A 13,784-nucleotide genomic window follows, 5' to 3' on the forward strand; every position below is an offset into this window, starting at 1 on the left:
ACATATTCCATCCAAAAGAAGTAGATTTGGAATTTAAAAAAATGTGTTGTGCAACTATCACTGGTTATGCCCTGGATTTTATTGTGTATACAGGTCCAGCTGTGGAAATTGGCTTCCATAATTTGAGGAAAAGTTGTGATATACTGGCAACACTCAAGAAGCTGTATTTGAAATGGGGACATACTGCTTACATCAACAATTGTTACTCAAGCCCAAACCTATTCCTCTGGCTTCACAACCATGGAGAAAATGCATGTGATACTGTTTGCAGCAACAAGTGCAACTTGTTAAAACTAGAAGACAAACTGAAACCAGGAAAACACAGTTTATGCCCATTGCCTTGCTTGCCCTCAAGTAGTGCAACAAAAGAGAAGTGTGGATGTTCACCATCAGTATTACTGCAGAAATGTTTCAGATAGAAAAGACTGACAGGAAGACTGACAAAAGAATTAAGAAGCCTCAGTCTATTACGGATTATAATCCAAGTGTGGGGGCAGCTGTCCATACTGACATGATAATAAGTTCAGTAGAATTAGTGCAGAAGAGTGTGTCTTTTTCCATTTACTTGATCTGTGCATTTTAAATGCTTTTGCTCTCCATTGAGTAGTAAAAGGGCAAAAAATGCCAATAGTGGAGTTTCATCTGTCTCTGGTAACAGAAATTGTTGCAGCCTATGCCACAGAACAGAGGAAATGAGTTCGACATGAAGAATTCTCTATGATTTACTGGGAGGCATTTTCCAAATATTACTGAGAGCAAATTTTCAAAGGATGTGCTGTTTGCTTAAAACAGAACGCACTGAGAATCCAGATATGAATGCAAAACATGAAATATAGCTCTATCTGTTGTACACACACACACACACACACACACACACACACACACACACACACACACACACACACCCCATGGATAACGACATAGAAAAGGTGACACAAACTAAGTGAAAAACAAACAAAAAATATTTCAATAAAAACAAAATAAAAATATATTTTTAACTTTCCCTGTGCCAGTCCAAATTATGGGTTCAAAAGAAGAATGGAAAACATATACAGAATGTGTGAAAGGTATTAGGACACTTAGAGATACTGACTTTGAAACTTCTCTCCAAATGAATTATTGCACTCTCTAAAAAATAAATAAATAAAGAAAAATAAAAAATAAAAGAAATAAAAAATATGAATAAAATAAAAAACTCAGATTTCAGATGCTGTAATATATATTCAGTACATGAAGCACAGAAAATAAAAATACAGCATCCATTGTGTCAAAATTATATGTAATTGCCTATTGCCAATATGCAATTATTATTCGGACACCAACAAAATGTGTTTGGAAACCTTGATTATCTTGCTTTGGAGGTTGCTTACAGCAGTTGTATTGTGTTCATGATCTTGAAAGACAATGGTAATGCTGTGGCCGCCCACTTCATACATTGTAGCGCCTACTGCATCGGCATCCCATTTCATGTCCAACCAACACAGGATGCCTGCATCACAAGGCATATATTCACCAGGAAAACCTACTTCATTTGTGTTGTCAACACAAATATTTACTTGTGGCCACAACACAACACCACGTCTCCACCAACAGCCACCAGGGACTGCTACCTGTTTGCGGAGCCTGCAGAACAACTACACCAGAGGTCGCAGATAGCCCAGGAACTACTTTGATCTGCCAGGCACGTGACAGCAAATAGTTCTGGCAGATACATCCACCAAACAGGCTTTATAGGGTGGCACACTGCTGGCATAAGGCAGTTCGGTGCACCACTTGGAAGTATACAGAGCTGCCACCCTGGCAGCCACAGCCAGACGCCTCTTCTAGCTGGCTGATCTCTTGCAGATGGACTTGATAATAATCGACAAACATCTTGACATTGTAGAATTGTTGTATTGTTATCTCTCCCTGTGAAGAGTCGGGTCTTTTCTATTATTATTTGTTATTTTATATTTGTGATGATCTGCAGTTGGGATTGAGTCTATTGTTCTTTTGGAGATTGTATTATTGTTTTGTTTTGGAGAGTCCAATAAACTGTTTTTCGACTTGTGTTTTCTGCATTTCTGTTCTGCTAGTGTAGATACTTCAGTGGCGACGAGTTGGTTTAAGAGTTTCCCGCATTTGCTCGGTTGTCGTCCGCTATGGCAGGCACTATTCCAGTTATTGATGAATCCTTAGCAAGAGTCACAGTGCTCTTGGAAAGTATGAAACAAACAAACAAGCTCATTATTCAGCATTTACAGGCAATGTCCTCCTCCCTCCCCCCACCCCTCCTTTGGGGTTCCTATGCAGGGGACAATCCAGCTTCCCCGCTTCTGGGTCTATGTGCCACCCCCTCCGCATTTCCCAAGTTCGACAAATCTGTTGAGCCTTGGAGCAACTACGTGGTTTGTCTGGAGCAACACTTTATTGCTCACGATGTCACTGGTGATGTCCAGCATCACACATTTTTTCTCGCCTATGTGGGCCTGGAAGATTATGACCTTCTGCAACAGTTGCACCCAGATGCAGAACCTCATCCTCTCTCCTACGAGGCATTGACTTCTAGCCTCTTGGATTATTTTGTCTCTCAGGTCCACATGGCAGCAGCACATCTCAAGTTCTTTTGTCAGAAGCCTCACGCGCAGTCTTCGGACACTTACCCCCAGTTAGTTTTGGCCAAGTCATCGAAAATGATCTTGGTAATCAATACCCCCTTTGGGCTCTTCTGTTACAACCACCTCCCATTCGGGGTAGCCCATGCTCTGGTGTAAAGCTGAAACTATGAAAATGGTTCTCGATTGCTGCAAACTATTTTTTCCAGACAGTGTAAATGACTGCATTGTAAAATAATCGAATGAAGAACTACAGAGAGCGCTAGGAGCTTATTCATGAAATGCTAGAGATTATCCACATTCAGATTTTGAAGAATTATCTGCTTTCCGTGATATTTTATACTTCAGAGGAGTGAATAAGTCACAGTATCTCAATTCCAATGAACTATGAGCCACCAATGGGACTGCACCAAATTTTTTATTTGCACTGATGAGCAAACAGAGCTTCAATACTATTTTCCAAGCTGTTAAATTTGATGACAAGTCTATGAGGGAGCAGAAGAAGGAAACAGATAATCTGGCACTAATGAAAGGTTCAGTGAATTTGTGAATGAGCCAGAACATGAACAACAATAGATGAAATGCTGGAAGCATTCCGTGGACATTGCAAATTCAAGCAGTATAATCTGAGAAAGCTGGCAAAGAATGATATAAAAGAATATTCACTCCATGATGGTAGAATTTTTTACATCTTAAATATGGAAAAGAGCTTGCTGGTCCATACCAAATTCCCAATGATGCAGGGAATGTGGTAGTACTACTAATTCAACCCACTGGTAATACAGGCTGAAACATTACTCTGGACAACTATTTTATATCTATACCATTGCCTAATAAACAGTACACTAACCAGTTCAAAGTAGTAGGTACTCTGCGGAGGAATAGGAACACTAGAACTGTTGTCAATAAAGGCTAGACCAGTAAATAGCAGCATTTTTGCATTTGGAGAAAAACTGAACACCAATTGCTTACTTTGCCCATATGTTCCAGATAAACACTAACATAATTTACTAATGGTACAGCAACATGAGTATACATGAAGAGAGTGGCAAAGTGAATAAACCACAAGTGATTATATTGTACAATCTCATAAAAGGAGGCATAGATGATGCTGATCGTCTGAAACTGGAATAGCCTGTTTCAAGAATAAGCAACTACAGACCTCTTACACTGTTTTTCCATGAGGTGAACATCAGAGCAATAACTACTCGAATAATGCACAAGATGAATATAAATCACTTAATGCCAAGAAAAATATTCCTTATTGAACTGAAGTATGGTGCTTACAAAAGCATATATGACCAAATGTATGGCAATTCCTAGCATGCCACACCATTTGAAGGAAAAAATATAAGCTTTTGTAGATATCCACAACCTACCTACAGCAGAAGGAGCAAGTTAATCAAGAGAAAAACCAAGATGTCACTACTGCCATAAAAGGGAAAACAGATACACACAGCATCACTGCTGTCTTTCTTCCAGTCCTCTCTGTAAAAAGTATGCAGTATTGAGTATTCCTACTTGCCATGTGCGTACATCACAAGAATCTGGATCTGACTCAGATTAGTAAAACGGGAGTAAAGTTAACCTTAGGTGTTCACTTACTATGATTACTTCGAAGTGCTGTTAGGAGAATGTTGTGAATGCAACGAAAAACTGTGTGTAACCATTGCATACTGAAATATTTTTATGTTAAGCAATTTACATGATTCATTTCATGTTTATAGATATTTACAATGTGTTGGTGACAATAAAGAAATAATTTACTTGATAAATGTATCTTTGAATCATACTTACAGCTAAAAAATTTAGAAGTTATCTTTGTTAGAAAAATCTAACATGGGAGTTATTGTGTGACAACAACAGGGTGCGAGTGAATGTAGGTTAAAGAAGCCATTTGACTGGTTGTTAAAGTGAACAGTGGGAAATGTGCCACAGTCACACTGTTACTACAGAGTATTTTCTAGAGACACACAATCCGTCCTCCTCCTGTGACAAAGCATTCAGTTTCTTATCGTATGTGAGACAAATAGTACTTGAAATTACTGAAGACGTCTCATGAAACAGTATCACCAAATACGGAGCAAAAAAGTTATTACTGTGGTTCTTAACAAGTGACTATGTATTAGAATGCTATCACAGAGAGCTTCATGCTTTCCATGAGTTATTACAGTGACAAATATATGGAGGACAACAGGTATTATGGAAGAGTAATTATGAAAGAACAATAAGTTAATGAGGTGAATCCAAAGTGACATGTCACTTTCATCATAGACTACTAAAATCCTACTAAAAATTTCAGGAAATATCTAATTCTTAGGTGCAAAATAATATTTACATTCTTGTGTTTCACTACAAAGTAATTCATTTATGGAAAAATGGAAAGGAAGTCCCGTGCTTCTTTACAGAGCATAGGGGAACGATGTGGGAGACCCACACCACCTTACTAGGCAAGGTCCTAATGGAGGTGGTTTGCCGTTGCCTTCCTCCGACCGTAATGGGGATGAATGATGATGATGAAGATGACACAACAACACCCAGTCATCTCGAGGCAGGAAAAATCCCTGACCCCGCCGGGAATCGAACCCGGGACCCCGTGCTCGGCAAGCGAGAACGCTACCACGAGACCACGAGGGGCGGACAATTCATTTATAGAGGACCTTTAAAAATCAGCACAGGCAACCAGTACACAGCTAACAGTTGGATCACGATCTTTTAGTCCCGGTAGTTGTATTAGGCGACAACAAAGCCACCATGAGATGCAGTGAGCATGTTTGTAACAGTCAAAAGGTTAACTGATTTAAGAAAAATCAGTGTGAAATTATTTGAAATGGCAAAAACGGAATGATCAGTCAAATATTAACAAGAGATTTGTTTCACAAAACTGGAAGTTTGCTCTGAGGCAGTTTAAAAACAAAATACACAAGAAAACTTAAAAAATACACTTTATATGTGGTATTTTGGAGAGCAAATCAGAAGTTAGGATACAAACCCCTAAATAAAACTGATCAGTTGTGACTTAGTCAGGTTTAATATGGAACATAAGCAGGGCGTCAACACAACATCTAAGTACAGCTCTCTTGACCAAGTGTTATTTTTTTATACTTGTACGCAACAGAAAGGAAAAGGTGAACCTTACTGCTTTCATAACATGTACTCATCCAAAAAAGTACCAAAAGGGCAATTAGATCTAAGGCTGTATCTCAATCAATAATAGTTTTTTGTCCTCATAAGATACTGAGTACAGGTATGTGAGTTGATTTACAGTATTTGCATGGATATTTGTGGTAGGTAACTGCAGGGCGTCAGTTATTCTTTTGACACAAAATTTAAATTACAGCCATTTATCTTTGTCATGCACCACCACATTATTTTAATTGAATGAACTCATGCAGAGGGAGACACAGAAGTTGAAAAATTGACAGAAGTCATTAGATGAGTTTAAGACTTATAAGTTTCTTTCAAAGTATTTTTCAACTATGCATGTGATTTTAGCAGTGGATTGAACAGGCTTACAGTTCCGCTTGGTTGTGAAGTTGAGCACTTGAATTGCTGTACAGCATTTGTGTAATGTTTGTCCAGAGTTAAAATATAGATAACATCTAAATGTTGGGTTTTGTGTATTTTGCTTAGAATATGGATGCAACACGAGATATGATAAAAGCCATAAAAGTGCTGCCTGATATGATAAGTTATTTAAATCTCTTTAAATGTAATTTTGAAAATTAAAAAGGCACATGAAATGGGGGCTGTAGCATTGTAAGAGGTGATGGCTTTTGAGGATATTGCTTGTTCATTCAACGTTGGTACCCTGTGTAGGTTATAGCATACATGGTCTCTGGTCACTATTATTCATTCGCTCTAAGAAGACTCTTGGTGCAGTGGCTGACAGATGTAGTTGTATTAATTGAAATTGATTGGTAGCTCTTGGTACTGACAACTACTCAGTACCTATATCCAGTCTAGTCCTCTTAGCTGCCAGACAAGTCTGTTTTCAGTGTGTCTACCCCCTTACAGACAAAACTATATTATTACTTAGAAATACTTGGAAGTGTATGTCCTCTTATTATGTTTTAATCAAAAGGTAAAGCTAACAAGGAAACAATATGGCTAAGGCACACAGTATTGAAAGCTAAGATTGGTAGCAATCAGAAGAAAGTTAATAGTAGTCCAAAGTCATACACTGTCTTCCAACTTCTAACAAAACAACTACTCCCATTAGCCATCATGTCAGGAGTCTTCTTATAGTGAATGATTCATAACTTTCCTTTTAGTTTCTTTTGTATGCTGGAAAGGAAGCACTTTAGCTTTTATTATCACTAATTTATGCACACAGTATGAGAGCAAAATATTTTCTGAGTACTATATGAACTATACACATAAATGCCTGCTTCTGAACACTTATGGTTTCCTCAGCAATCTAACTTGTAAACTATCAGATGAAAACAACAATATTTAGGAATATACACACATCAAAAAAAGTTTTGGATCGCCCCAGTTCCCAGAACTCCTCAAGATAGATGTTGACTGCGGATATTGTATCAGAGACACAGTCCTTTTGACTGTTCAGAGATGTCACTAAACCCACCAACCATGCATAAGCAGCGCCTGTTAGACGGAGGGGGTCCGACAGCCGATCAGTTCCAGTCATTCCACCAGGAAGGAGGTACATGGCTTGTGTCGTCTGTAGTTCACCCATGGCTAGACGGTCAATACCGCGGTTCAATCGTGCCCGCATTGATACTTTGTGCCAGGAAGGGCTCTCAACAAGGAAAGTGACCAGGCATCTGGGAGTGAACCAAAGTGATGTTGTTCATACATGGAGGAGATACAGAGTGACAGGAACTGTCGATGACATGCCTCGCTCAGGCCGCCCAAGGGCTACTACTGCAGTGGACGACTGCTACTCATAGATTATGGCTCGGAGGAACCCTGACAGCAATGTCACCATGTTGAATAATGCTTTTTGTGCAGCCACAGGACTCGTGTTATGACTCAAACTGTGCACAATAGGCTGCATGATGTGCAACTTCACTCCTGACGTCCATGGCGAGGTCCATCTTTTCAACCACAACACCATGCAGTGCAGTACAGATGGGCCCAACAACATGCCGAATGGACCACTCAGGATTGGCATCACATTCTCTTCACCATTGTGTGTCACATATGCCTTCAACCAGACAATCCTCAGAGACTGTTTGGAGGCAACCCAAAAAGGCTGAACGCCTTAGACACTGTCCAGTGAGTGCAGAAAAGTTGTAGGTTCCCTGCTGTTTTGGGGTGGCATTATGTGGGGCCGACACATGGTGCTGGTGGTCATGGACGGCACCAAAACGGCTGTACGATACGTGAATGCCATCCTCTGACCGATAGTGCAACCATATCGACAGTATATTGGCGAGGCATTCACCTTCATGGACAACAATTTGCGCCCCCATCGTGCATATCTAGGGAATGACTTCATCCAGGATAACGACATCGCTCGACTAGAGTGGCCAGCGTGTTCTCCAGACATGAACCCTATCTAACATGCCTGGGATAGACTGAAAAAGGCTGTTTATGGAAGACGTGATCCACCAACAACTCTGAGGGATCTACGCTGAATTGCTGTTGAGGAGTGAGACTATCTAGACCAACAGTGCCTTGATGAATTTTTGGATATTATGCCACAACGAATACAGGCATGCATCAATGCTAGAGGACATGCTACTGGGTATTACAAGTACCCGTGGGTACAGTAATCTGGACCACCACCTCTGAAGGTCTCACTTATGGTGGTACAACACACAATGCGTGGTTTTCATGAATAATCAAAAGGGCAGAAACGATTTTTATGTTGATCTCTATTCCAAATTTCTGTACAGGTTCCAGAACTCTCGGAACTGAGGTGATGTAAAACTTTTTTTGATCTGTGTGTTATGCAAGTCTTCACTCTAAAGCCAATAAAATTATTTTGTACTTTTCTGTCTTTGATTTCAACTTCAAAATAAAAGAAGAAATATAAGTGTTTATACAACTTGATTTAAATTTTCAGTCAAACAACTAATTATCACAAAAAGTGGAAAAATTATTTAGAAGTATACGCACCTGCCATGTGCGCCCAAAATCATATGACCTTTCAATAAGCATAGCTGCTGGCCTAAAGGTTTTAAATGTGATTATCATGTGAGTGAAATGGAATTCTGCTTCAAGGTCAAGCTGAATTGTTACATTTTCCACTCCATTTTCAGACTGCCACCATGAGCGTTGTTCTGTACTGGTAAAAATATTTTTCTCATTAATGTTAATGCACAGTATATCACTATGAGAGTATGCTAAGAAAACAAAACATATTTCAGTATCTATAATATATTCATTATTGACTGGAGCTATGTCAGTTTCTCTTAAATTGATAATGTCCTATTGAAATTAACATTTATTGTTTTATTCATGGAAATGAATGCCTGAGTCATGCCCAGAGGTAATAGTCTAACAGTTAAGGTAACTGTTTGTGAAAAAGAAGAGATTGGGTTCGAGTCCCAATTTGGTAAATATTTTTAAGTGTCACAACACATTCATTACAATTGCAGTTTCAGTTGTCAATAGGTGCGAAGCAGTTAGCATTGATGGTAAAGTGCTCTCTTCTGTATGCAGGACTGGTGGCATGCATACCATCATATTTGCTTCAGATGTACAGAAACAATAAATGTTTCAAACTGTAATCGGTATCTGACATCATCTCACATGCTAAGTGTTAAAATGTATTGTCTTCAAATAAATTCCTCTTTGGCTACTGTATATGATGTCTCCATGTTTTAGACACTACCAAAGTGAATGGCCTGCCACTGGGTAAAGAATGCAATCTCAACTCCAATGTAGTGAGAGCAATTTGAACAACATAAATATGAGAGAGATATTACATACCACGATGGTGCCCCTCCTTCAGGAAACTCCATGAAGCATATTTTAGCAGAACACCATCTGGTTAAATGTAGTCAGGAATGTGAAAGGCTTCTTTGAAGAATAATTAGTACTACTTTTTCCCTGGCCTGCATGTTTACCCAACATGTCACCTACTGAACACATCTGAGGTTTTGGTTGGTTGACAACTTGTTCATTGCAGTCTTCCATTGCCTACTAAGAGGAAGAAGGTCCCCAGACAGATATTCAATACCTCTTTGATTCCATGTAATGACATCTAGAAGATCTACTTGCAGTGTGATGGGGGCTTCACATTACACTGAATTCTTACAGTAAGACAACTCTTTCTATAATCCTAATCTTGTGTGTACTGTGATGTACCTGATCTGTGGAACAACATTGATTTCAATCATGTGTATCCTTCATCTTATCACAACTTCCACAAACATTATTGTTGCAGGACAAAAAGAAAATAAATAAATATTTGCATAACTCTCATTACATCTCACTGAGTGTGAAATGTATTTAAGTTAGACTACACAGAAAGTTGCACATGTGGATGTGTAGACAGTGTATGGCATACAATAAAAGCTATTACTAGTCTTGTGTTTTTCAGGACTACAACTGAATATAAGCACTTTAAAATAGAATAGCAAGAGTTTCCTTTTTAATTGCAATGTATTACCATGAAATGCTTTTATATCCTGTTAAACATGTATAACATGAGTTTATGAATCAGTAATTTTCTACTTACACAACCATTTAAGCAATGCTTTTTTTAGAAACAAGAATAAAGCGTAAATATTTCTAGGATCTGAGGATACGACATTACCTGTGAAGAGTTACTTGTCACCAAAATTTTGATTATTGCTTTTTAAAATAGTCATATTCTGTGTGCTTTTATTGAATGGATAAACCTGAAAACTATACCATCATAAAATTATTTGTTCTGGATAGTTTATCTTAAATGAAAATTATCAAAAGTTAGTGAAGGTTTATAAAAAACATGCTCTTTCATTTTCAATAGTTACAAATTGGGTAGCTGAATACACATGTGACTGTACTTCTCTTAAAAACAATCCATGCTGTGAGGGTATGGTACCATCAATTGGCAAGATATGTGACATGAGTTACTAATTTAAATGGCAAAGTTATCAATCTGCCAAGCCATAGAATGTGTATTACAGCTACCTCTAGTTTAGTTGAGGTCAGAGATACAAAATAATCTGTAATCGCAGACAATGGTTTTTGCGGGACAGTAATTGCAATCCGTTGACATGCACGCAAGTGGTGTTGTTGCAGTAGAGCTATCTGGGAGTTGACGCAAATCAGTGCACAAGCAGGCACTGTTAGGCTGCTTTCAAAATGAGTTCTTAAAGTGGTCATTTGCGTTATGGTTGGTTACCATATAAGTTTCAGTGTGAACTCAATGGGTAACATACGATGGCATGTGGAATGTGGTTCAGCTGTGTGTAATTGAGTGTTCATAGTTCTTGAGTATCTGTAATACAACACACAGTTTGTGATCTCTTAACAATAATTGTTCCAATCGATTCCATCATCATCCACTTCGCTAAATGATCAGCACTTGCAATCAGTTAATTATTAAATTCATGGAGAAAGGTGAACAAGAAATTGTTGTAACATACCAGCGAAGACATGTTATATATGGAGACCAGTGACAAAGCTGTTGAATCCTGCAACAATCATCAAATATGGAGTCCGATAGCCAATGTCACCGTATGGCAAGTGAAGTTGGTATTTTCACTAGTGCCTAGATTTTTCGAGCAATGTTGGACAGGAAAAGGAATGTAAACAGTGAACAATTAAATTTATAATAATAATTTGCATGTGTAGTATAGATACGAATAACAATGGCCATTCAAACTGAAAATAGTGATGAAATTAACAGAGAGGACAGTGTTGATCAGGGCAGTGTTGCCATGGATCTCATTAATGAACTGTAAACAAGTAACAGAATTCAAAGTACAAATTTAGTAGCAGAAAATGAAGATTCAAATTTGGATGTAAATGCTGAATCAAGTAAGGCCACAATAAACAACAATTGGACTGGTGCTACGTGAAGTTACAAAGCATTAATGCAGCTCTTACAAAAGAAATTCACAGATTTAAATAAAAGGTTTGATGATCAGGAGCAAAATTTAAATAATATGCTTGATGATCGGGAGCAAAATTTAAATAAAAAGCTTGACGAGAATAACAAAAAGCTAGACAATACTAAGTGAGCTTTAAGAACAGAGAATCAAAAATGGGGAGAGGATTAGAACAAAAAAAAAAAAAAAAAAGATGAACATACACAAAAATTGGACAAAATGTTTGATCACAAGATAGTAGATATTCGTAATTACTTGCAATAACTGTTCACAGGCTTGAAATGTAAAATTATAGGACTGGAGAAAACTGAACATTTTGATGACTTTCAGGAAAGTAAGCAACACATTGAAGATAAAGAATTCAGAGTGATTGAAGTTCATTCTCAAGTAATCTTACAGCAACAAGAAATTCATCAGTCTACTGAAATGAGTGCAGTAATTCATGATGCCATTGTCAACAAGCAAAGATCATGTGATGAAAGTAGTGCAGAAGACAAGTTGATTTTTGATGTACACTGACATTTTATGGAGTTTGAAATGGACGCTAATGTACCTTATCAATTTATCAATGCCAGAAAATTATAATGCTGACAGTGGTCGAAGTCTGATGTGAGACGATCTTGGTTTATTGATGCAAGGCAGTTATAATGTGAACTGTTATTTTAATGTGATGAACACTGATTTTGTTATCAATGGACAGTTTGAAGTTTCATGTTTACAAAATCGGAGTGACACAGACACGATTGGTTTTTGGGCACAGCAACTGTATGTTATGGACTGCACAGTGCAAAAGTGTAGCATGGAAGATGTTCTGACATCAGTACAGTTCAAAACAGCATGCTCAAGTGAATATTTGTCTAAGGATTGGCAGAACTATGTATTTAATTTATTAAACCATGGCAAGCATGCAAAGAATTGCTATCAGTGCTTTACTGCAGACCAGAAGAAGAATTTAAAGTGAAACAGTACATCAAAAAGAGTGTAAGAAGAAGAAGAAAAAGAAAAGACTTGTATCACCACTTTGTGAAAAAGAAAAAGAGAGAAAAAATAAATGGACAGGGAAGAGGAAGAAATTTCATGTTTATTTTCAAACAATGCCAAGTGGTGATGACTTTCAAAACTTTGACTTTTGTACGATTTTGTTACTTTTATAGATATATGCGCAGATTTAAGATTACTTTGTTGCACTTTTTTTAAACTGATGTTTGCATGTGCCTCCTAACTTCAAGATGCAGCACAGCGAATTTTGTTTTGGAGTGATTCTGTCACATGTTTCCTTTCTGCGTTCACGAGGTACTGGCTGGAAACACTACATCATCGTTACTTTTAGACAATGCAATCAAGTGACTCATGAGAGGTGACCAGTGTCACACCATGTGATATCAGCAGTTCATGAGTTTGCCAAGAAGCAGCACACCAAGGCACACAACCCATGGCGATGACCACTGCTGCATGCAGCTAGCTGCACAGTTGTTCCCCCTTAGCCCAGTAGTCTGGTGGGCATTTCCGTACGAATACTGCCACATGTGTTGGGCCAGCAACATGAATCCTCAAGTCCACATGAAATGTTTATAGTGCCCTTGAGGTTTAAAAAAAGCAGAGTACACACAAGAGCAATGAAAGGGTGTTATAGAAACATCCAACGCAAAAATGTGGATATTTGGATATGTAAAATGTTAAGTTGTTTATGTATTCCTGTAATTGGATTTGTGCACTGCATGCCAGTAACCATATGTTGCTTCCTTCTATCCTTCTTTTCCCCATTTGTTATTTTGTTAATTATTAACTTTATTTGATTGGAAATGTTTATCTTTTTATGCATACCAGTATTTTCTTATGTATATGATTATGTCAACATTTGGAATTTTCAGAAGATTACAACAAATTCCAATATTTATTCCACTTCAGACAAAGCTAGTTTATGCTCATGAGGATCCATTAATGAATAATGGACAAAAGACAGAGATATATACTGACAGGAGCTTCTGCGAGAAAAATTTTTTAATTATAGTTAGTTAATACATCATTGGTTGACATAAATTTGTCAGAGTCACTAATTACTTTTCTTACTAATTGAAATACATATTTTTAATTTTAATAAATAGTGAACTGCAGATGTGCCTGTTAACTGAGCAACACTTACTGCTGTTTGACACAGGCACGAATGGTGAAAAAT

At 37.8% G+C, this 13,784-nt stretch overlaps 1 protein-coding gene across 3 annotated transcripts in view; it reads right to left on the minus strand.

The window, feature by feature from the left end:
• Positions 1–13,784, minus strand: part of LOC126183764 (laminin subunit beta-1) — a 344,910-nt gene that overhangs the window by 116,592 nt on the left and 214,534 nt on the right. For all 3 annotated transcript variants that reach the window (XM_049925993.1, XM_049925992.1, XM_049925991.1), the window contains one exon: positions 8,682–8,850. In XM_049925993.1, coding sequence (XP_049781950.1) covers positions 8,682–8,850 — 169 coding nt within the window. The remainder of the gene's footprint in view (positions 1–8,681; positions 8,851–13,784) is intronic.

Source organism: Schistocerca cancellata, chromosome 4 (genome assembly GCF_023864275.1).
Source record: "Schistocerca cancellata isolate TAMUIC-IGC-003103 chromosome 4, iqSchCanc2.1, whole genome shotgun sequence".
NCBI lineage: Eukaryota > Metazoa > Arthropoda > Insecta > Orthoptera > Acrididae > Schistocerca > Schistocerca cancellata.